The 26,414-nt window shown below is 37.8% G+C and overlaps 1 protein-coding gene and 1 long non-coding RNA gene across 3 annotated transcripts in view; one reads left to right on the plus strand and one right to left on the minus strand.

Annotated features, from left to right (window-relative positions):
- Positions 1-26,414, plus strand: part of nlgn4xa (neuroligin 4 X-linked a) — a 110,304-nt gene that overhangs the window by 29,813 nt on the left and 54,077 nt on the right. For both annotated transcript variants that reach the window (XM_051908443.1, XM_051908451.1), the window contains one exon: positions 12,772-12,924. In XM_051908443.1, the coding sequence (XP_051764403.1) occupies positions 12,772-12,924 (153 nt within the window). The remainder of the gene's footprint in view (positions 1-12,771; positions 12,925-26,414) is intronic.
- On the minus strand, positions 4,699-19,968 carry LOC127520457 (uncharacterized). Its single transcript, XR_007932125.1, has 3 exons — positions 18,342-19,968; positions 17,781-17,884; positions 4,699-5,092 (listed from the first exon to the last, which is right to left on the minus strand). It is a non-coding gene; the product is annotated as an uncharacterized LOC127520457 (long non-coding RNA).

Genomic DNA, 26,414 nt, shown 5'->3' on the forward strand with positions numbered 1-26,414 from the left:
TAACTTCGACTATTAGGGGGCATCCCTACTTTTATCTGATTGCATTATCCTAAAATATCATACCTGACTATTAAAGAAAAACAAAAAAACAAAAAACAAACATAAAACATAAACATGTAACCGTGGGCCACTGACAGATTCTGAACGTTTAGCTAATACAAAACACTGTGATATTCAAGCTTGTTTCCGACACTGAATAAAAAAAATAAAAAGGTGACTACTTTTTATCTTACATTTTTTTCCAAGTTAAAAAGTCAGAATTGTGAGATATAAATTCGCAATTGCGAGTTATAATGTCCAAATTGCGAGATATAATCTCAGAATTGTGATTTATAAAGTCTGAATTGTGTGATATAAAGTTGCAATATCGCAATTCTGACTTTTTTTCTCAGAATTACTAATTTATATCTTATATCAATTCTGAGAAAAATGTCAGTCCCCCCCCCACCCCAAAAATTGGACTTTACAACTCACAATTGTGAGAAAAAAAGTCAGAATTGTGATATCTCACACTTCTGACTTTAATTCTCGTAATTGCAAGTTTATATCCCGCAGTTCTGACTTTATAACTTGTATGTAAACTCACAATTTCAAGAAAAAAGTCAGAATTGTGAGATAAAAAGTCACAATTATATTTTAAATTGTTTTATTTCGTGGTGGAAACAAGCTTCCATACTTTGAGGTGTTTTCTACCTGCCAGTCATTTGTGCTACTTTTCTCCTGACCACACGGTGGTACAATGGTATAGGGTGGGGTTGTGAAAGAAGGCGCTTATCTAATTCACCCTTCACCGGGAGTTTGATTGACAGGCGATCTGACCAATCATAACTCTGAATCCGCCATTTTGTACTACAAACAAACCAAACAGAGTTATTAGATTAACGTCGGTCGACTCATACTGTGTACTGTTTATTGACGTTTTTCCATGGTTGAAACAACATACCTTCCGATGTTCATTCATGTTTATCTCGTGTTGTAACTAGTGGGAAGAGATGATCGATTCATGTGCCGCTTCAACTGAGGCGCTACAGCGATCTGTCACGACACATTAAAGAGCCACAAAACGGTATTTATTGTTTACATTTCTTCAAAAATGACAAAATTTGAAAGTTGAGACTTTCATATCAAGAGTAACCTGCTCTGTCTTGTTTGTCGGCGTGTTGTCAGTGTCCCCTTTGCTCCGCAATGCATTTTTCACTGCCTGAGAACATGATGTGTGGCATGAGAGTGCCCATGGCTTGTTGGACATAGCAACAGTAACTAAAGGGGACTGGTCTTTGCGAACACTCAGTTAAGTGTAATTTAAAAGATAGCTTACAGCACATTTAATATAAACTTAAAAAATACATTTAGAAAAAAAAAAAAGTTTCTCATCTTCTGACAAATATTGAACTAGTTATTAAAGAAAAATGTAGAATAAAAATATCTGTTATATTATAAATAGCCTTGGACTTTAGACTGGGTGATCCAGATGGGATATTGACATACGCCTAGATAATCTCTGCATTTTTAAATCAGGCTACTTTAAAAAAGTCTTGAGTCTTGTAAGTACCTCCACCAAACGCTTCTTGTGCTGAAGAGACGAAGATGGTGTTTTCAGAAGGGCAGGATCGATGCTCTCTGTCTGTGTGAACATCTGCAGTGGCGATGAATTACTCTTCCTGGCTCCCTTGAGGTTGTACCTATGCCATAAGACTCCCCTGCAAAATCACCCTACAGCAATGCACCAGCCTCCGCAATTTCCTGCCACCTTTAAAACTCACCCAGAAAGACTCTTTAAATGCATAGAAATGAAAGAGAAAGCTAGTCTGTCTGTCTGTAGTTCCGTTAAAAGGATGATGCTCTTTAGACTCAGTCTGTACAAAGAAAAAAAAAAAAAAAGCTTTCGCTTGAAAATGAATGAGTGAAAGAATATCACTTGTCAACCATGCCTTAATTGGTTAACATGGGTTCTGAATGGAGGGCCTACGGCTTTACTTTAAACAGCTTTATTAAAGGTTGATGTTGAAAGCTTACATTTGAGACCCAGTAGCAGTACATGAATATCAAATACGTTACATGTCCAGAAGCCACAGTTGACTTCAGCTTGATGTGAGGCCAATAATTGTCATGCAATTGTCTTTAATGATATATTACAGCAATGTTTTTGCTTGCCTGCCACTGTATTGCTGTGCATTACAAATCTGTGTTACAGCTGAACAGACTAACTGAATAGCTCAGCATTGTACAGACTGCATGGCCATTAACAGCCATCTTTCCCTACTAACACTTGAACAGATTATCCAGAAATAAAGATTCTGTCGTTATTTTCTTACCTTTCGAAACCTGTATGACTTTGTTTCTTCATTTTTTTTTAAAACGTTAAGAAAGTAATGTGTGAATATATTTTATTATATTTTATGTATGTATGTATGTGTATATACAGTCAAACCAAAAATTATTCTGACATTTTTGATATTTTTACTTGTGGGTAAGGACACTATAGTTAATTTATGTAAGTGAGGATAGCAAAATAAACTGTGACATATTATACTCAACTGGTTTCAACATTGATGATAATAATAAGAAATGTGACTTGATCACCAAATCAGCATATTAGAATGGTTTCTGAATTGTAACACTAAAAAAAATGTAATGGCTGCTAAAAAAACAGCTTTGCCATCACAGGAGTAAATTATATCTGAAAATATTTTAAAATAGAAACCAGTTGTTTTAAATTGTATTAATGATTTCAAAAATATTACCATTTCACTGTTCTTTTGATCATAAAAATGCAGTCTCGGTGAACATAAAAAAGAAAAATCTTCTTACAAAAACATGGAGAAAAAAAAAAAAAAATCTTACTTTTGAAAGGTACTGTATATATAGTGCTTTTGTGTCCATTTTGAAGCCTGAAAGCTCTGTAGAAGCTTTAAAAGAGTGGATAGAGCAAGCAGTATCTCCTTATGTGTTGCACAGAAGTCATACGGGTTTAGGAAGACATGAGGGCGAGTAAATGATGACAGAATTTTCATTTTTGGGTGAACTATTTCTTTAATAAGAACTGTTGAGTCTAATGAAGAATTCAGCTCTTTCTCTCTCTCTTTCTTGCTCTGTATAAAGATGAGTAATGTGTGCAGTGCCGTGCAGCACATGAGGGAATATATTATCCTCCTCGGCCTGTCCTGGCAATGATGAATGTCCAGGGTGTGTGCACTGCGGAGTCACCCCCACTCACTCTCTCCTTTCGTTCCTTCCTCCCTCGCTTTTTTCTCTATCTCTCTGACACTATCGCTCTCTCTCTCTATCTTTCCCTTTTATTTTATTTCTGTCTTTCATGTTCTCTCATCCTCTTTACTGACCTCTCCTATCCAGTTCCATGGATAAAACAAGAAAGTGAACTTTTATAATGTCTAAGCTGTGAAACTCTGGCCAGGATGGTGTCAGAGTGCATGCCTAAAGGGCCGATCACATAGGAAATGTTCTTGCATTTACTAGGGCTGTTCTTCTATGTAAACATAGAAGCAGGGCCGTGCACAGACATTTTGGGGGGCAGGTGCTCCTCTTATAATTTATTGATGAAAAGTAAAGTTACATATTGTTGATCGTCTTTTAATTACACTATACACTGTTATACCAATTAATTGAAATCAGTATAAAAAATCCATCTTACAATTTATTAAAATCCATTTACACTGCAATTGCCTAAATAATGTTATGAGATTAATGTTCTAAATATAACATCTTGAATATAGAAATATAAATTGTTGGGGGGGATGAATACTATTAATTGTTTTTTTGGGGCAGTCGTGGCCTAATGGTTCGAGAGTCGGACTTGTACCCCGAAGGCTGTGGGTTCGAGTCTCAGTACCAGCAAGAATTGTCGGTGGGGGGAGTGAATGTAAAGCATTCTCTTCCATCCTCAATACAAACGACTGAGGTGAGACCCTTGAGCAAGGCACCAAACCCTCAACTGCTCCCCAGGCACCGCAGCAAAAATGGCTGCCCACTGTGTGTGTGTGTGTGTGTGTGTGTTCACAGCTCACTGCTGTGTGTGTGCACTTGGATGGGATAAATGCAGAGCACAAATTCCAAATAAGGGAAACCATACTTGGCTACATGTCACGTCACTTTAACTTTCACTTTCACTTTCATTAGGCCTATATATGAAACTAAAACCGCCAGTAGGTGGCGGCAAGTCTTAATAAGTGAATCATAGAATCATTCATTCAACCGATTTGTTACCATGCAAACTATGCATCCTAAATAGTATGTGACATTAGTCATTTTCAATACTATTTAGGAGGGATAGGGTGGATAGTATGCACATTGGGATGCAGGGTTAGTGTCCATTGACTTTATGAATGGATCATTGAATCCTTGACTCGCCCAGTCTGTTCAAAAATGGTGAATCATTTAAGAACGAAAAACCACTGTGTGTTTCTAGGAGACGCAACTTTTCGTCTTCGTTTAAAACTATTTTTGTTGGCAAAATTGAACAAAAACAGCCATGCGATATTCTACCAATATCTGCATGAGAACCGTTTCACCGTTTCAATCACTCCACTGTCAGCATTCTCACAGCCAGTGTCATGGCGGATGAGCAAACCCACCATATTTTTATAGATACTACTGTTATTTTATAATAAAATGTAGTTTTAAAAGTTTTTTAGGCGAGAACATAGTTGTTTAGACCTCAGATATTCAATTCAGTTCCATTCACATTTATTTGTGTAGGGCTTTTCACAATACATATCGTTTCAAAGCAGCTTTACAGAGAATGCATGTCAACATTGCAATTTAGAGTAATCTGTTATCAGAGTTGGCTGTGTCCAAATTATGTAATTTCAGAAATGTACAAATACAAATCACGCAGTTAGCTAACAATGTATTAATTTACGCAATGTATTAATTTAAGGCAGAAACAATCAGCTCATGGAAGTAATGAATACATGTTAACAATGATTAGGATATATAGGAAGATTTGGAATGGTGCATGTTAATCCAGAGTCGCAGGGGTTGGCGCCGTCTCTTCACAGGTGTTGGTCATCTGAAGTCTTCATAAAAGGCTGGATCCAAGCTGATGTACTCTAGTGACCTCGGGACAGGCATCCTGAGATAAAACAGAAAAGAAAATGTAGAATAATTAGCGTAGCTGCTGTTCTTAACATTAAGCAAAGATAGTCATAGAAATGCGATTAATATGTAAACATTGCTCCTAATTGAATATTAGTTTAGACGCTTTCGGAGATGCGAGCTCCAGGCCGTCAGCGACCGTTCAGTGCTCATGTACCCGCAGAGAACAGCTTCATCTCAGCCAGTCCTTCGGGAATTTGCTGCTGGCCCTTATGTAGATAGTTTTAAACAGGAGGATAATTCGTTTTGGGTTTATCAAACTGGCAATCTTTGGTCTTATTAATCTATTACTTGTTCCAGAGCTAATAGATTTAGCTTAAGGGCTATATTAAGTTTCATAACTTTGTATTTACAGTCCTGTACTAACTAGAGTGCTGCTTTTGTATGTTTTACTGAACAGTTTGCTTGTGTTTATTTCCTATTTTACTTTTTATACTGTTATAATGGCTATTGTTGTTAATTTAAATATTATTGAGTCAGGCAGTCGCAAAGCCTTTTATATTGAAATGGACTAAAACAAGGAAACAAGGACATTGTTTTTACTTTATACATCTTACGAGACACAACTGACAAATCCATTGACTAGTGCTGTCATGGGAATGTCTTAAAAGTAAAAAAAATAAAAAATAAATATATATATATATATATATATATATATACCGCTATCCTCAGTGGACATTCAAACTGATTTTGTGAATATAACAATAAGATTGACCTGAAGAATATCAGGTAGATGCAGGTAATACACTTACTCAGGTGATCTCTCTCTCTCATAATACTCTACATATTACAATGTGTTTCAATGAAGCGACTCAAAGTTTCTTCGTTACTAGTTCTAAAGTGACGTTTCAGAATTGGTAACAGAGGCTTGGAATCAACTGTTAAACTGTCAACTTGAGATTTGAATCCGTGGCAGAAGGAAGTAGTTCTTCACAGAAGAGGGTTTTTAAAGACACTACTTTGTTGTTCTTATTTATTTACACACTTGTTCCATCAAACTGTTGTATAAATGCAATGCCACACTCGTAGCCATGCAATATGGCTGTATATCAGCACGCTGTGATTGCCTACGGCCGAATCACAGCCGTGCTGATATACAGCCATATTGCACGGCTACTCGTGCGATATTGCTCATATATATAACATACAAATTTTGCATGGACTTGCAATAGGGAAAAAAAAATAAATAAATACTATAAAATCTGTACACTTTCATTCAGTAAAAGTTGTATAAAATTAACAGCTTTTCATTAGACATCTCATATAGATTGTCATGAGAACGTACAAGCTAAAAGTTAGCTCAAAATGTAGAGCACTGCATTAACAACCTGAAATTCATGGGTTCAGTTCGAAGGTTGAACTGAAAAAAAATGTACACCTTGATGTACTGTAAGCTTCTGCCAAATGCATACATAAATGAAATAATTGAATTGAAGTTCAACTTTTAAAAACAATGTTTAGTTCCATTCCACTGCGTCTGCAGTAGCTGTTTTTTAATGCAAGAACTCGCTCTGTGTGAATGGCCTGTAACTCTGTCCCCTCCATCATTCCCAAGAGCCCAAATGTTTGCCAACTTTGCAAATTTCCAATACCAGTTGTGTTTCAACACACCTGGGATGCAAAATATGCATAGATGTGCTGTCATCTCAACTAACAGCCCATCCAATGAGTTTTGCTGTGAAGAGCCTTAAGATCGGCATCTACTCTAGACAAGTTCATGGCAGCACTCCATTCTCATAATGTGTTTCTGGATTGTTCTCCTTCCAATAGCTGGGGCGATGTAATTGTTTTCTTGGAAAGAGCCCATAAAATCAGTACCTAAACAACTTCTACTGGGTCAAGTTTGTCAGTTAAGATTCTCCATAATAGAGGTTTCCAATTTTTGTGGGTGGTATGCTTTTACCAGCGTTGGTCATAATGGGTACGCTTGCTATTTTGGGTCAGGTAATCCTAGACCAGTGTAAAAGGGTAAAACATCAACACAATGCTTGTGTAACATCTCCACTAAACTAGAAGCCCTTGCGCAGCTATTAGTCTGCCTGGTTGAGAGGCAGAGTGTTAGACAGGAGGTTCTGGCCTTGCTGATGGTCCAGTGCAATAAAGGCGCTGCAACGCTGAAAGTTGTACACCAGCAAAGAGCTGCAAAATAGATGCACTCGCATTAGTACACTGCCTGGCGCCCACTCAGAACCCGACCGAGATTAATCACCTGTCACGACGGGTTGTTTTCCACCTCTCCCTCTCTTTCTCTCTCTCTCACTGTTTTCCTCTCTCTCGTTCTCTCTGTTTTCCTTTGCGGGGGAGAACGATACACAGACTTGCCGTTAATTCTGCTCGCCTGCCCACAGGCGCTGTAGGATTGTGCCAGCAATGCAGCAGACCACGCTGTGTGTGTGTGTGTGTGTGTGTTTGTGTCTATGTGTTTGTGCACCACATCTATGCAGTTAATGAAGCCATATGCAACAGAAACCAATAATCAAAGTACAGTGAGGTGGCTTTGGCTGAATACCAATTACTCAGGGTCTTACGCTGTCCCCTGTTGGACTCCACTCCAGTCTGAGAAGCCAACAAGGGCGTTTCTAATGCAGGTATACCACTCCCACTGAGAGGAGGCTGTTTGCAGTGAGTATGTTTCTGGAGGTGGATGCAAACAAGCACACATACTGAATGTCATAACCCCTTTTTGATGCCATTAGCTCTCATTCCATCAGCTGTTTTGAGCGGGCTGAGGAAGCTATTTGAATAAATATTAGTACACATTGCTCTACTAACCAACAGTGCAAACCACAGAGCATTAAAACACACTTAATTAAAGATGCACACTGATTATTCACCCCCAAAAAACTCTGTTAAGGCTTGTTTGTAACCAGTAATTTTATTCTTTGAGGAAGCTTTGAATAATTTTTCAGTTGTTAAGTATATAAATGGTTGTTTCTTCAAATGTGTTCGCTTTTGGTCAGGCGAACTATTATAAAAAGTTTTCTTTTCTTTTTTCTTTTCTTTTTTTTCCTCATTGACATGATTATCTCCTAGTACACTAAAGTTTGAAAAAAATGATCAGGGGTAAAATGGAAATTGGGCAACAACTGTGGAGAAAATTAATAATATATATATCAATCACTTGAGTAGTGCCATAATCACAGCGTGCTGATATACAGCCATATTGCATGGCTACGAGTGTGATATTGCATTTATACTACAGTTCAACATCACAACTGTGTAAATAAATAAGAACAACAATGGAGTGTCTTTAAAAACCCTCTTTTGTGCAGAACTACTTCCTTCCGCCATGGATTCACATCTCAAGTTGACAGTGTAAAAGTTAAGCCCAAGCCTCCGTTACTAATTCTAAAACGCCACTTTAGAACTAGCAATGAAGGAAAGCTGAGTGGCTTCATTGAAGCTTATTGTATTATGTAGATAGAGTATTCGACGTATTGAGAGATAGAGATTGACTAAATAAGTGTATTACCTGCATCTGATAGCATTCTTCAGGTCAATGTCCAGAATATTACATCCATTATAGAAAAGTTTGGAGTTTGAATGTCCACTCCAAAGCGATCTTTGTCTTTGTCTTTGTCTTTGTCGTTTTAAAGTTAACATGATCAACAATAGCCATTATAAAAGACATAAATACAAGCAAGCACACAATTAAATAAATTAAAAAAAAAACACAAGCAAACAATTCAGTCAAACAAAGTAAAAAAGTAGCACTCTAGTACAGGATTGAAGTTAAATATAGCCTAACTATAAAGTCATGAAACTTAATTTTCCCCTTAAACCAAATCGTTTTGCTCTGGAACAAGTAATAGATTAACAAGACCAAAGATTGCCCGTTTGATATACCCCAAATTAATCTCATGCACTATCTACATAAGAGTTAGCGGCAAATTCCTGAAGGACTGGCCGTGATGAAGCTGTTCTCTGCGGGTACATGAGCGCAGAATGGCCCCTGACGGATGGCCTGGAGCTTGCATCTGCGAAAGCGTCAAAACAATCAAAACGACAATTGTAAAATAGGTGCTATGATTATATATGAGTCACCTGAGGTCTAAATAACTATATTATTTTCTAAAAAACTCTTAAAACTACATTTCGTGACATGACAACAGTAGCATTTATAAAAAGATATGATGGATTTGCTCGACTCCCATGACAGTCGCCGCAAGCGGAGTGATACAAATGATGAAACGGTTTCCAGTGCTGTTACTGGGGGAATATTGCACGGCTCTCAGCCTATCAGATTCGAGAACCAGAAAGAACTGTTGTGTATATATATATATGTATATATATATATATATATATATATATATATATATATATATACACAGTATCTCACAGAAGTGAGTACACCCCTCACATTTTTGTAAATATTTTATTATATCTTTTTATGTGACAACACTGAAGAAATGACACTTTGCTACAATGTAAAGTAGTGAGTGTACAGCTTGTATAACAGTGTAAATTTGCTGTCTTCTTAAAATAACTCAACACACAGCCACTAATGTCTAAACCGCTGGCCACAAAAGTGAATACACCCCTAAGTGAAAATGTCCAAATTGGGCCCAATTAGCCATTTTCTCTCCCCGGTGTCATGCAACTCGTTAGTGTTACAAGGTCTCAGGTGTGAATGGGGAGCAGGTGTGTTACATTTGGTGATATCGCTCTCACTCTCTCATACTGGTCACTGGAAGTTCAACATGGCACCCCATGGCAAAGAACTCTCTGAGGATCTGAAAAAAAGAATTGTTGCTCTACATAAAGATGGCGTAGGCTATAAGAAGATTGCCAAGACCCTGAAACTGAGCTGCAGCACGGTGGCCAAGACCATACAGCAGTTTAACAGGACAGGTTCCACTCAGAACAGGCCTCGCCATGGTCAACCAAAGAAGTTGAGTGCACGTGCTCAGCGTCATATCCAGAGGTTGTGTTTGGGAAATAGACGTATGAGTGCTGTCAGCATTGCTGCAGAGGTTGAAGGGGTGGGGGGTCAGCCTGTCAGTGCTCAGACCATACGCCGCACACTGCATCAAATTGGTCTGCATGGCTATCGTCCCAGAAGGAAGCCTCTTCTAAAGATGTTGCACAAGAAAGCCCGCAAACAGTTTGCTGAAGACAAGCAGACTAAGGACATGGATTACTGGAACCATGTCCTGTGGTCTGATGAGACCAAGATAAACTTATTTGGTTCAGATGGTGTCAAGCGTGTGTGGCAGCAACCAGGTGAGGAGTACAAAGACAAGTGTGTCTTGCCTACAGTCAAGAATGGTGGTGGGAGTGTCATGGTCTGGGGCTGCATGAGTGCTGCCGGCACTGGGGAGCTACAGTTCACTGAGGGAACCATGAATGCCAACATCTACTGTGACATACTGAAGCAGAACATGATCCCCTCCCTTCGGAGATTGGGCCGCAGGGCAGTATTCCAAAATGATAACGACCCCAAACACACCTCCAAGACAACCACTGCCTTGCTAAAGAAGCTGAGGGTACCTAAACCCTATTGAGCATCTGTGGGGCATCCTCAAACAGAAGGTGGAAGAGCGCAAGGTCTCTAACATCCACCAGCTCCGTGATGTCGTCATGGAGGAGTGGAAGAGGACTCCAGTGGCAACCTGTGAAGCTCTGGTGAACTCCATGCCCAAGAGGGTTAAGGCAGTGCTGGAAATAATGGTGGCCACACAAAATATTGACACTTTGGGCCCAATTTGGACATTTTCACTTAGGGGTGTACTCACTTTTGTGGCCAGCGGTTTAGACATTAATGGCTGTGTGTTGAGTTATTTTGAGGGGACAGCAAATTTACACTGTTATACAAGCTGTACACTCACTACTTTATACATATATATATATATATATATATATATATATATATATATCAGTATATATATATATATATATATATATATATATATATACATACAGGGTCTAAAACTAACTTTTTGCCACACCTGCCAATGGCCAGTGAATTTACCAGCCAAAACTATTTTTTACTAGAAACAAAACAAAAACAGGCATTAGGCAGTAGTAGATGGTGTTCTTCTGCTTATAAGCTTTGCAGCTTTGCCGAATGCCACTCTTGACCAAGAGGAACATAAAAGGCTGACTTGAATATGCTTAAATTCATTTGGATATACCTGTGGAGGAATGTTTTATGGAGGGATGTGACCAAACTGGAACGTTTTAAGACCAGGATACACTGCACAATTTTTGCAGTCCTATAAGATCATTACAAATCACACTGTGCGACATGGATCTATTAAACTTTGGTACGACATGCATGTAGACTGTACGATGATGAAACCTAGTGAATCATAGGCTACGATGCAAGTTTCTATAGAAGAATAAAACACTAGTGGTAAACAAAAAGACCATGTTGAATCACACTTTGGCAGTTGTACTTTTTATGTTTGCTGAAAAAAAAAAAAAAAAAAAGCAGCGAAAGAATAAGGGAAAAGAGCTTGAGGTAAGCAGTTTAAGTTTTAGCGCCATGTCGCCTTGATTTCAAGTCGCATTTTTATTGACTGGTCAGTAGACGTAGGTCGTAGCAGCAAACGCACTGTGCGCTGATCATGCTGAATTTCTGACACTGTCAGAAAATTATCATAGGTTTGGTCGCAAGACCGGGAAAACAGCCGATTTTGAACCTCTCTCGCTGTAAGACATAGGACCACCATCTCCATGGTCAAATATGGAGGTGGTTCAGTCTTGTTATGGGGGTTCTTTGCTGCTGCAGGAAGTAGAACAATTTTGTACACATATGTTTAGAGACAGTTTTATTTTTTTCATTTTTCATCAACTTTACATTCTTGGAATCACTCAAATGTGTATTAATAAACTTTGTATTATAGTTTACTGATGCCTTTGATGAATTGTTTTCATAAAATTTTGCTCTCAGCAGCAAAATGTCTTGCAGGTTAAGGGGGTTGAATAATTTTGATTGCACCTGTATATGTGTTTTACATCAGCATCAACCCCTGGGACATAACATTTGAAAAGAAACATGTGTATCTTTTGTTGTTTACAGCTTATATATTCATTAGTATTAATGTTCAGCCTATGAAGTAAGCACACTCGTCTAGAAACGCTCAGTGTGTTTTTATTGTGACTAAACACAGGGACACATCTGCATCTATATTAGATGTCCTGTTCAAGACCATTAAATATCTGAGGTGAAAAATCTATAGTCTGGTAAGCCTGCCTGCAATTTGTGAATTGCTATCAAAGACTTCCTCATCCTAGGGCTTCATGTCTCCTGTTTTATAATCAGCCTCCTACACGTGTACTAATCAGAGGCTTTAATCAGAACAAGAGAACCCCACAAATAACCAACTCATCTGCAGCAATTACGGACTTCCCTGTGAATGAGCCACATCTTGAGGTGAATCTTGCTGAGGTGGGATTAGTTTCAATGAAAATGCAGCTTGGTAATGGTATAAAGAAGCAATTTAATTTGAGATATTTGTCTGAACTTGCCATTTGGGATTGTACTATTGGATTTTCTTGTCAAAGTGTAAAGCCTAATGTGTTCTACTGTTTTCTGATAAAAACTGTCAGTACTTTTGTCAGGCCACTATTAGTTGGACAAAAAAAAAAATTGTTCAGTCATCCAACAGATATAAAATGTTTTCGGATAATTTTAATTTTTTCTTCTTGCAGACATCCATGATGAGAATGGGCTGAGACCTGTTATGGTGTACATCCATGGTGGGTCCTACATGGAAGGAACAGGGAATATGATTGACGGCAGCATTCTGGCCAGCTATGGAAATGTCATCGTGGTGACCCTGAATTATAGGCTGGGAGTGCTGGGTAAGTCATTCGTTTTTCATTAAATGGTGGATGGTTTTGATTACAGAATATCTTGCTGACCCCTGTTTTATATTCAGCCTCCTACACATGTAATAAAGATATACACATGTATTAAAGAGGCTCATGATCTTGTGAAGCTGAGGGTCATAGGCTTAAAAGTCACAGAATTTAAAATGAAGATTTCAAGAAGATCTGGAATGTTGTGTAATAGTTTTAGTTTTTAGTTTTTCAATCCTTCAGTTACGGTCATAAAATGCAAACATAACATTTATGATTTACTTATGACTCTTTTTCCTGTTGGAGCTGCACGATTCTGTATAAATTGAGAATCACGATTTTTTGGTTTCAAATAGAGATTGCAATTTTCTTACGATTCTGAACAAAATAACATACACTGTATAATTTACTAGAGGTTCTGACGAAATTTTAATTGCTGCAGTCAATTTAATGTTTAATTAATTTGAATGAATTATATAAAAAAAAAAAATGGGTTGAATGAATGATTCAATGACTCACTGATAAGACTTGTTTCAGTACACTGGATGAATCAGCGTTTTTGAACAAATCTATTGAATGAATGATTCGATGACAAATACTGTACATTTTTTAACAGTCACTTGTCTCCACTTATTGTTGTAACAATGTAATCAATACAAACGCTATTTAAAGTGCCAAGTTACTTTCAAAGGGTGATTTACTCTATTTCGATCGCTTCCGTAGACATCAGTGTTTATATCTGAACTATAACCTTTTATCCTGGTACTTCTTGATAATTTGAATATTTGAAACACAGAAATAATGATACTGTGTGGTTGAAAAGATTTGTGAATCTATTTATACCTATACATGATAAATACTTTCTCTGGGTCAGCTGCAGCACCACGGCAGATTTGAACGTTCCGGTGTGATTTTGTCAAAGGTTTAATAGACATAGGCGAATCGCTGTCATTTAGGAATAAGATCGCATAGGTGTTTGAATCGAGATCATGATCTTTTAACAATTAATCTTGCAGCTCTAGTTGGAGTTGAGTTGAGTTTCTATTTTCAGTTTAGTTGCAGTTTAATATTATAGTATTTATTAATATTTTGAATTAGCTTTTATTTTTATATTTTCAGTTCTCTTTTAAATTGTAGTTTAAGTTCTTGTACATTTTGTGTTTTTGTAATTTTTATTTTTTTTAATTGTTATTTCTGTTTAGCTTTAATTTATTTTATTTCAATTTAGTTTTAGTAAATTCAGTACTGCTACTTAAACACTTTTTATCACATTTGAATACAAATAACTGAAATAACATTTTATTTAAGTTATACATTCAGGCAACATTTCAACTTTTCAATTAAGTTTTTCATCTAATATTTATATTTTATGTAATTCCAGTTTTATTTTAATTAACAGAAATTATTTTTAATAATTGACCTCATTAAACAATGATTATTTCCCAAATGTGGGGAGGTCAAATTTAGTGCTTTTTTAAAAGCGAGAGGTGAATGTTGCTACGCTGCTGATCATCAAATTCAGAATTTGTGCTGTATAATAGATTTTAAATAATAATAAGTTTGGATTTCATATTCCTCTTTCATCTTTCATTGCTGGACAGTTATGGCTCAGTAGGATGTAGGATGGTTACATTTCATTTATGAATCTCAAGTCTTTATGACTGTTACTTCTCTTATTGGCTGCTGTGGGTAGATATTAAAAAGGGATCATTCACAGTCTTCCACTTCAGCTGTTCTTTCAACTCGTTATCAGCTACAGCTCTATGTGAGGCTGGTTATATTTAGATGTGTTGGAGCCAAGGGGAAAAGGTATAGTTCTACTTGGAAAAGTATCCTCTGCAGGAAAAAGACTGTTGGGGGAAGTGAGGAAAGTGGCAGAGAGACCGAGGACAGGAGTGAGAGAGTGTAAGTGAGGCCTTTGTTAAACGTGTTTCTGCTTCTCTGCCTGACATCACTCAGCATGAAGGTGATGGAGATAGTCTAAAGTGTCTGGGCTGTCTCAATCTTTATGGAGAGCAGTTTGAAGCATGGTGGCAGTGAAAAGCAGAGCCCTAGATGGAGGGCAAAGTGAGATTGGAACACATTCCCAAGCATATAAAATTGCAGGATCGTGTCCCTTTTGTACCCCCACTTCAGAGATCGAGGCAAAAGTAATATTTTAATACCTCTGAGGTATCTTGGTGGCAGCATATGTGTGTGTGTGGCACTGCACAGACTGCTGTCTAGTTGGCCCATGCCCAGTCCGCCACCAGTGAGACACATTTCGTCTCAGCTGTTTTTAGACCTGGTGTTGTAATGGCTTTATCCAGCTTTTAGACACATGCTCACTGATTAGCCAAGGATGAGAGGTACATTCCGGTGTGAAAATACTGTTTGCAGAAAGCCATGCACTGCTCTCTAGAATTAGCTAGTTGGACAGTAAAAATTGCTGCTGAACATATGTAGACATATTTGAAATAGATATAGTGACAATGTGGTATGCATAACAGGGTTGTTAGTGGGATAATCATGTGGGAATTATTACGACTGCATGGCTATTCATTTATAATCATTTTGAATAGGCTACATGGGCATGCATGTGTACGGATGTGCATTTTCCTGTCAAATTTGCATCTGTATTTGTGTGTGTGTGTGTGTGCTTTCATAGTAATTGCACCATCTGCATTGGGGCACATGTGGCCTGCCAATGATCCAGTGGAGGCTGTTAGATTGAACTGAGATGTCTCACTGGCACATGACTCTCTCTCTCTCTCTCTTACATGGCAACGTGAGCAGACTGCTGATGTGTTTCATAACACAGCAGAATGGGTCTGTTTCTGCACTTAACATGTTATCACAGCGCATTATGGAAAACTTAGTTCTAATTTGGCATAATGAGGTATGTATGTATGCAGCATTAAATGTAGAATCACAATGGCTGTGTTTACACAGCAGCATAAAACAGTTGTCAGTCCAGTTTTCAAGTGCTAAACAGTTATGAATGAGAGTGTCAAATGCATTCAAATAGACTCTCTGATGACAGAATTTTCAGTTTGGTGAACTAATCCTATAGTTCAACCAAATAAATAAATAAATAAAATATCATCATTTACTCACCCTCATGTTGATACAACCTGTATGACTGTATGACCTCTGACAAAAGAAGATATTTTGAAGAATGCTGGTAACAGTTTTTGTGAAGATCATTGCATAAAAAACGTGCTGAGACATTTTTCAAAATATCTTCTTTTATGTCCCACTTGTAACCGAGTGATACCCAGTGTTGGGTGTAACACATTACTAAGTAACGCGTTACTGTAATTAAATTACTTATCTACTGAAAAAGTAAAGTAAGGGATTATTGTTCCTTTTTAGGTAATTTAATTACAGTTCCTTATAATGTACTTGCATTACATACTGTAAATTAGTTCAACAGTTCTGTTTAAATCAATATTGAATTTAAAATCTAGATTTGTCGTCTTAAGGTAAAAGTGAACGCTGCCTCTTTAAAATCGTTAGCTGCAGTGCAGTTGCGCGTGAGTTCGCAACTTCGCACTAGTTGGCTTGCGTTGTCTGAAGATGTCAGCAGAAGCGAGTGGCTGTATTGAAGAATGGAAATATTCCAATTAATTCACTTTTTTCACACAGGTAAGCAATGACATTACGGTAAAATGTAAGCTATGTCCTAGGGAGAAAAAACTGCGCGCGCTCTCTGAGAGACGGTGCGCTCTCAAAAGCACACATACATAGCCGCCTCTCGCGAGTGTCAAATTTTTGCGGTTTATTGCACATAAACGTTGAAATACACACAGTTATGTCAAAATGCCTGTCTTGGCGTATATTCGCGTTGGTTATGTGAATGTGAACAGCATGTATAACAGCATATTGTCTCCAACCATTAGGTCTTAGTAACAGCAGCCTTTAAAACATGCTACTGTCTACTATTGGCTGTCTGTATTATAAATGATAATCAAACAACAAAAGAAAAGCTTTAATAAGGATTAATCTATACAGTTATGACTATGCAGAGTTATTTTATATTTGATTATTCAATTTCTGTGGTATTTTTACTTTCTACTATTAGACCTAGGCTATCTGAAAAAAATATATAGCATTGTTTTATTTGTATCATTATATATTTTTACCGTGGTATCGACTTTGGTATCGAGTATTGTGCACTTTTGGTGGTATCGGTACCGACTACTAGATTTTTTGTATCGTGACATCCCTGTTTGTTACTAAAAAAGTTTTAAGTATTATAGTATGTTTTAATAAAGCTAAAATGTTTTAAAAAGCTATAAAAGGCTAAACTATTCCATGTTTGACTCATATTTAAATTATTAAAAGAGTTTCCTTTCTATTGTCTCTCCGGTTAAGGTTTATAGGGATTTTAAGAAGTAATTAGTAATGAATTGAATTACTTATTGAGTAATTAAATTACTTTTCAGACAGAGTAATTAGAAAAGTATTTTAAATACAACATTGATGATGTAATTAGTAATTAGTAATTAATTACTTTTTTGAAGTAACTTACCCAACACTGGTAATACCCAAAGATCACATTTGATTCCGACTACCCCAACGGTGTTTTATACCCACGGAAATAATTTAACACAGCAACACAAGTTCAATAGCCAGTAAATGAAAGAAGAACAGAGACATGACCTTCAAGTTCAAGATGTCTAGACTTTAGGTCAAATATTAAAATCATAACCCACCATTCTTAATAATATAGGATTAACCAAGCCTGTGGGAGGAGGGGAAAGAGTCACTGGGCCAGGGACCCACAGCCTTAAGAGCACACACCACACATGCACTGATGACCAAATCATCAACCAACAACTTTAAAAAGGTGTAGTGAATGATGCAAATAACTCTACATTCTCAAACCGATACCCATGCAGTGCAGGAAATCTCACGCCACATGCAGTGAAGGAAAGACCCGGATGACCCCAGTGGAAAGTACTCCCAAGCAGACTGGCTCCTAAAACACAGAAAACTTACATGTTTCACAACACATAATGTAGACCTCAGCGGTTGGTACAAACTGGACTCAAATAGTAAAATCAATTACAAAAATAACCAATAAGAAATCACTTCAAAACAAAAACAACAAAAATCAGTATATGACCATAAACTTAAAGCTCGTATAGCAAAAATAAATCATAAGCAAACCAGCAGGGCCTAGACATCAGAGGTCCATATGCATAGAACTCCAAGCAAGCAGAAAAACAAAAACATAAATACAAAACAACTTTTTACAATCTTTAACAAACTAAATTAATGTATAAAATACAAATCAACACAAATAAAACATTTGTCACGACGCAGATCCAACACAGTGTTGAAAACATTCAAATACACTATCCTTTAAGTAACCCAATAATTATACATAAATATTATCACTATAATAAACCTAACCATCTAACACACACACATACCTCTGGCATAATCTGAGAGTGGAATGAAAACTCTGCGTGATAGAGTGGAATAGAAACGCTGTGTAATACAGCTCGTTGCTATAGGCGAAACACGGCGTCCACAACTTAGACAATAACCATACTAACAGCCCACGCGCTCACACTCTTGCATCAGGGGTTACCTCCCTACAATTAACACAGAATAAACCATGTAAAGAAACAAAGTGTCCCTGTACAAACTCTTACAGCATCTAAACAAATGCCATGCTCATACCTCGCTATGGCACTTCAGGGTCACAACACCGGAAGGAGACGGAAAAGCGTCAGGAAGTTACGCAATCTACCAACCTTTGCGCTATTTATAGGGCAAAATAAATACATATGCCCCACCCTGTACACCATCCTTATCCACTCAGTCACACACTGAAGAAAGAAAGTCATACAGGTTTCGGAAGACACGAGGGTGAGTAAATGATGACAGAGATTTTTCAATCTGTAACCATAAAATTGAACTGCAGATAGTCCTGCAGAATCGCACTCTGGCTTTTATCAAACCAGCCATTAAAAAAACCTTCCCAAATCACCCTCTCAGTCGTTTAACAGACAGTAGCTTACACTAATAGACCCCACTGCAGTGGGTCAATCTCCGCAGAGCCTTTATCCTATTCACTTCTGTCTCTGTCAGTCTGTCTCACCACAGCCTGGAAGGCTCCTATGGTTTCCCAGAGGCCTGTGAGTAGAGTCTCCACAGCAGGGCAAGGACAGGCACAGCTCAAGGGAGGAAGGCCGATTGGACTGAAATAGTTGCATGAGGGAGGAAGAGAAATAGAGAGATTAGGAGCGACAGACAATGAAAAACAGAGGGCTTTTTTGGGTCACATTTTAAGCAATAGTAATATAATGGCATGGTAATAATGGTGAGAATGCGCTTGGGTGTCTGTGGGCATGTCATGCTGTCTTCAACAGCCAGAAGGCAGAGTTGTTTGTTGTTGTCTCGTGGTAGCTCTAATGACTTTGCTTTCTTTTACACAAAAACAGAGAGGAGAGGTGATGTAAGGTAACAGCAGGAGAGGTCAGTGGAGGATAGCTGCAGGTAAATGTGTTGAGAGTTGAGAGTGGACAGGAGTGAGGATCAGACACTGTTGAGTAGATAAAGATAACATGTCAACACAAGGAGATGAAGGGCTGAATCCACATGCAGAAGAGGCTGCCAGAGATGTTAAGAGGAGAGACGACATGGAAAATGGGGAATAGAACAGAGAAACTGTTTGTGTGGCAAGGAGTGGTGTAGAAAATAAATTATAAAGGACATTAGAGCTGTGGCCTAGCGGTGTGTGGAAGTATTTAAAACGTGTGTTACAACTAACCCCGCGTTAGTTTGTGCCCTGTGCTCCCCTATATTTGGCGCTGGTTAACTGTGTCTACGCAAAGGCGTTTATTTTCAAGACGAACAGCTCGCCGGCGCCACCACTGCGCAATAGGCTACCCACAAATTACCGTGGGACGGCGGGTGATCATTTCATACTTTCTGAACAATGGTAGCTTATTTAATGTATAAATTAAGATATATGTCCATAAAAAAATGGCATTTTCATTCAAACTGATTCGCAAACCAATTTAGACAGTTTTGCCAACTTGTTTGATCAAGTCTTTGAACAGAATCGACTCAAAAGAGCGATTCATTTGTGAATGGAGCATCGTTCATGAAAAAAAGAGAGCGCGCTTGGAATAAAGTACGCATTTCTTAACATGTACAGTATTGCATTAAAATAAAGTAACGAGAGGAACGTCGCCCAGCGTAGCAAAGTAAAAGTACAGCTTTTTCATTACAAATGTACTCAAGTTAAAGTAAAAGTACCCACATTTAAATCTACTCTAAAAAGTACAAATTTTCCAAAAAACTACTCAAGTACATGTAACGAAGTAAATGTACTTTGTTACTACCCACCTCTGCACTTGAAAAGTGTTTTGCGTTCCCCCAAGAAACTATGCGCTCGCTCACAAAGAACACAGAAGTTTTGCGAGAGAATGCAAAAGTTTCTTAAGGGTAAGGAAAACATTTTGCGAGCGAACGCAAAATTTCTTGGGGGAACGCAAAACATTTTGCGAGACAATGCAAAAGCATTGACAAATATTTTTTCCTACTATCTCATATTTTTTTCCTCCACAATGTTCCTTTAGGAGCTCTGTATTTCTCTACTTTATCATTCATTCATTCATTCATTTTAATGAAAATGACAGGATGGATGAGGAAGGAGGTTTAGATTGAGAAACTGAGGAGATTCTTCAAAGCGTGACACATGAAGCGCATACAGCGCTGTTTAACATCTTCCCATTACAATCAGCTCAGAACACAAAACAATAAGCAAACAAGCTCCTTCGAATGGCACTGATGCCCAAGGTAGGTGAGAGGGCTGATTTATCTGTATCAAAAGAATAAAAACAAAACCTAATTAAAGACAGATCAAGCCCCAACTGACGTTTCTCTTTTAACGCATACACACCACTAATGGCTTTTAGAAACGCAAACCTCTAGGATTTATATAAATGAAAAGAATCCTCTCAGGATGATGCAAGCCCTCTTGTAGTGATTATTCAGACATTTTGAATCATCGTGTCCCTGTGAGAGGGTCTGGCAGCTCTGATAAGGAAGGCTACCTTGAGAGCCACTTGTTGAAATTCCTCCATTTTGTAATTTTACCTTGTTGGACATTAATCTTCCCAACATTAAATGGGCTTGCTGCATTTTTTTTTTTTTTTTTTTTTTTAATAAAATGGTTTTTGAAAAAAAAAAAAAAAAGCTGATATGGAATTAAAATCCTTTTGTCTTTAGTCATTGTTCATAAACATTAAGCTTTTACAATAGATTTTGTCTTAAGAACCTTTAAAGAATACAGACTGAAATGTTCAGCCCCTATTCTGCCCTTATAAAGTTTGGATGTCTATGCTTATATTCTCTCGTAAAAGGTCATTGTCATATTACTTTAAAGCCAATATTATACGAGTTTTTTTTTCTTTTTTCTATCTTAATATATTTTAAAATGTAATTTATTCCTGTGATGGCAAAGCTTCTTCATTTACTCCAGTCTTCAGTGTCACATGAACCTAGAGAAATCATTCTAATATGCTGATTTGATGCTCATGTAACAGTTGTCATTATTATTAATGTTGAAAACAGTTGTTTTGCTAAATATTTTTGTGCAAAACATGATGGATGATTGAATAGAATGCCATTTTCTGTGTTGAATTTTTTTGAATTGCAGTTCATTAAATTCCAAATCACACTGCAGTTCATGGAAACTTTCTGGGGTGCACCGCTAATTCGAATAACTCAAATCTGATAATTCAAATTACTCATGGATTGTAAGTGAGCCATTTCTTACATTCTGAGTTTTGTCCAGCCCTGCAATAACTAGATCAGAAAGTAGATCAAACAAATTGTTGTTTACAGACCTGCAGACATTAGTAAACATTCCTCCTCCTGTCATCTGACTCTCATCTCAGATATGTGCCTGGCATCATATCTCGACACAGAAACAGGGAGCTCAGTTTGACCTCAGAATGGACCTTCTTCAAGAACCAGATGTACTGGAGAGATCTGGCCTTGTGTTCACCATAACTCCAGATGGCCTGGTCCCTTTGAGAGGAGGAGACCTCACTGTGTTGATTGGTTAATCCTATAAAAACTGTCTGAAGTGCTGTGGATGGCAGCTTGTCGCTCAGGGATGCAGTGTGCTGGGGCACAAGAGGGCAAAGGGTTAATATGAATCTGGCTGCTGCCTCTCCAACTGGTTAAAGCCTTGTGTTCAGTCACGCTTACCCTGTTTTGGGCTGCTGTGCCGGGGGAGAACGCGGAACTCTTTGCCCTGCACATGTTCAGATGCTAATGTGTTGTTTGCCTGTTTTTGTTTTGAGCTGCAGTGCAGCAGTGCCACGGGATGGAGGATGTAATTGCAGAGGACATTAAATCTTGAAATTACAATCGCATCGAGAGTGTTCACAAAAAAAAAAAAAAAAAGAACCAGGGAGAAAGATAATGAGGCATAACAGGAAAAGTCATGTAAACATGCAACGACATGACCTTGACATGAACAATTTAGGGACATTAAATTGTTTTATTTGTGTCAGTTCTAGGGGCAAGTGCAGTGGAACCGGTGTGTGAGGTTAAAGAGGGCTCTCATCTGCAAGCTACATGCAGCCAGTTAAAAAATTATTTTCTTTGTCCGATTCTCCACCATTCTCCACCATTTTTGTGTGGTGTAAAAAGCAATACCTTTGCTATCGTTCAAAAGTCAGTAAATTGTGGGATATCATAGGCAGTGATTTATTTATTTATTTAATTTGAAAGATATTAAAGGGTCATTTTTTGAGATGTGAACAGATATGTACAGGCTGCACATCAAAGAAAACACTAAAAGTAATAAAATGGAAATTGGTTATTTTTTACGTTTTTCTGAGCAATTTGCTGCACAATGGTATCGCTTTTTACAACGTCGGACACATAATACTAATTAATATGATTAGCCTTTTGCTTGACTATGTTATCAAACAGCTAATAATGTGTTGCTATTGTTACACGACTCCCTTTCTTCAGTTACACAAATGGTTATAGTTATAGAGCAGTTATAGTTAATGATATGCTAAAGCCCGCTGGCACGTTGACGTGATTGGTTAGAAGGTAGTTTGTGACGTATGAAACACCAGAGATTTTCAAACCGCGATTTTGAAACTGTCTTTAGATCATAGCAGTTTTAAAGAGAAAATACTCAGCAATGGTGTTGACTTATGAATTTGCACATGGTTTGTCTAAAAGCATATAAAAAACACCACATAGACATATAAACAACATTAAAAACTTAATTTTCACCACAGGGGGTCTTTAAGAAACAAATCAGCATATTAGGGTAGGCTTGTTTGACTTAATGCAGCACTGCGCAGTCCAGTCGGCGGCTGACTTGAAGCAGTGCATGCCAGTTAGAAATTTTGATCAACTCGAGACAGTGCCGACACCCCATCACTTTGACGTATGCCATCAAATACCACAAGAGCAATTCGAGAGCGGATGGCTGACACAGCCATGGCAGTTTCTCCAGAGCGGCTGCACAGGCTCTGATCACAACTGTTTCTTGATTGGCCGGATTCACTGCATGACAACGATCATGTGTGTTTTGAGTTTATTCTGACAACTTCTGTTCGTGTTTTTATAACAGTAAAAGCTCTTTTTATGTAATCGTAATATTATATTTGTGTAATGTTTATCAAAATAACACTGATAAAAATATATAGACTCACTTTATTGGTATTTAAATAGAATTGACTTATGTTGAACTTTATTCTTGTACAAACAGACACTGTATTAAAGGCACAGTATGTAAGATTTTTGGATTAAAACTATGTTGTATATTTTGTTGACTTGTGTACATTATGCCAAATGTTTCCAAGAATGTTTAAATCCAGAGAAATAAGCAATTTTAACTGAGACACGGACTGTGTCCGTGCGTCGCCTATTTATTTATTTATTATTATTTTATTTTTTGTAGAAACCATGGAAACACCAAAGACACTTTAATATATTATGTGTTTTATTAAACAGGTGAGCGACTGTTTGGATACATTCATCAACAGAAAACTAGTCATTGTTATATAGCTCAACACAGTAAGTTTTATTCTTTAAATCTTGTTTTCTTGATTTACCGCGAGTCCCATGTTTTTTGTCTAATATCGCTTAGCTTAGTGTGCAACTGTCTCATAGTAGCTGCCGAGTGAATGCACATATTAGCATTATAAGAACTCTCAACACACAAATGTATATAATATGACAAAACAGCACTGCATTACCCCACATTCGCATGACTGACCGGAAGAAGCTGAAGCGGTCGTCTGCGGCATAATAAAAGCTCCACTGCTCTCGAGCCATGTGCCGCGCTTGTCTCTCATTAGAAATCGCTCCAGCGGCCTTGTTTCGCTCCAATAGCTTTCAGCCCCACCCTGCTTAATACTACAGTAATGTTAATAAATTTTTAATACATTAGCTCATCCATGAATATGATTTCTGCCCGAGTTTCCGCGATGATTCCACAAAATTATGTTGATTTCGCGAATTCAATTTTCCCGAGTTTCTCCCATGGTTCCGTGAAATTAAGGCATCAAGCTATGCATTTGTTTTGGATAAGTGACCTCTAGCGGCAAAATATACATATTGTGCCTTTAAGCAGTACAAAAACATTTAATTAATTTCATCTGTGATAAAGTATGCAAACACAGTGTGAGAATCACTATGGGAAGCAGAAAGTGTCCAACTTCACGTCTTCGTTTTCAGCTCCTCCCTGACTGTAAGCGGTCCCATCAGTTACTTCCAGCCGCAGCTGAAGTCAAACACACCTAATGGTTTCTGAAGGCTCATGTGACACTGAAAACTGGAGTAATGACTCCAGAATGACTAATTAGACTCACATAAAATTACAACAAAATGGTGAATCCAATGTGAAACCTATATGGCTAAAGTATGAACTTCATAAACAGAGATGCGCACAGTGTGATTTCAAATTCAAAGCGCACTTAAAGATACTCATCATGGTAAGTTAGCAGATTCAGTGAAAGCACCAAATTTATATTTATGCTATGCATATACTTTCTACGTAAAGCGTCTTACCATAAAGAATTGATTCGGAAGTTATAAAACTGACAGATAAACAGGACATGAAAGAGACTCGGGGAACAAGGTGACAGAATGTCAGCTTACTGTGAAAGGACCAGCAACAGGAAATCAAAATGCAACATCCATTTGAATGCATCAGATCATCGTCGTTGTGTGTCTTGTCACGTTTGTGTAAAGCATGCTACTGTCATTTCCCACAACCCCAATACCAACACATACTGGGTTTGATGGCTTGAACTCATCCAAACATCTGCATCAGTATGCAGAAAATGTATAGTGCATGAACAGCAACAGCAGAAGGGTCTAGAGACAATCTGACTGAAAGAAAAGCCTTTTTGGGATTGTGTCATGGAGATGATGAAAATGTAACTACCTTGGCAATGCTGTTGCTTTGCTCAGCAAGTCTGTAATGCAAATACAAACACGATTCCAAAAAAGTTGGGACACCATACAAATTGTGAATAAAAAAGGAATGCAATAATTTACAAATCTCATAAACTTATATTTTATTCACAATAGAATATAGATAACATATCAAATGTTGAAAGTGAGAGATTTTGAAATGTCATGCCAAATATTGGCTCATTTTGGATTTCATGAGAGCTACACATTCCAAAAAAGTTGGGACAGGTAGCAATAAGAGGCCGGAAAAGTTAAATGTACATATAAGGAACAGCTGGAGGACCAATTTGCAACTTATTAGGTCAATTGGCAACATGATTGGGTATAAAAAGAGCCTTTCAGAATGGCAGTGTCTCTCAGAAGTCAAGATGGGCAGAGGATCACCAATTCCCCCAATGCTGCAGCGAAAAATAGTGGAGCAATATCAGAAAGGAGTTTCTCAGAGAAAAATTGCAAAGAGTTTGAAGTTATCATCATCTACAGTGCATAATATCATCCAAAGATTCAGAGAATCTGGAACAATCTGGAACAAAACATTGTCGGTGAACACAATCCACCGTGCCATTCGCCGTTGCCGGCTAAAACTCTATAGGTCAAAAAAGAAGCCATATCTAAACATGATCCAGAAGCGCAGGCGTTTTCTCTGGGCAAGGCTCATTTAAAATGGACTGTGGCAAAGTGTAAAACTGTTCTGTGGTCAGACGAATCAAAATTTGAAGTTCTTTTTGGAAAACTGGGACACCATGTCATCCGGACTAAAGAGGACAAGGACAACCCAAGTTGTTATCAGCGCTCAGTTCAGAAGCCTGCATCTCTGATGGTATGGGGTTGCATGAGTGCGTGTGGCATGGGCAGCTTACACATCTGGAAAGGCACCATCAATGCTGAAAGGTATATCCAAGTTCTAGAACAACATATGCTTCCATCCAGATGTCGTTTCTTTCAGGGAAGACCTTGCATTTTCCAACATGACAATGCCAGACCACATACTGCATCAATTACAACATCATGGCTGCGTAGAAGAAGGATCCGGG

Source organism: Ctenopharyngodon idella, chromosome 1 (genome assembly GCF_019924925.1).
Source record: "Ctenopharyngodon idella isolate HZGC_01 chromosome 1, HZGC01, whole genome shotgun sequence".
NCBI lineage: Eukaryota > Metazoa > Chordata > Actinopteri > Cypriniformes > Xenocyprididae > Ctenopharyngodon > Ctenopharyngodon idella.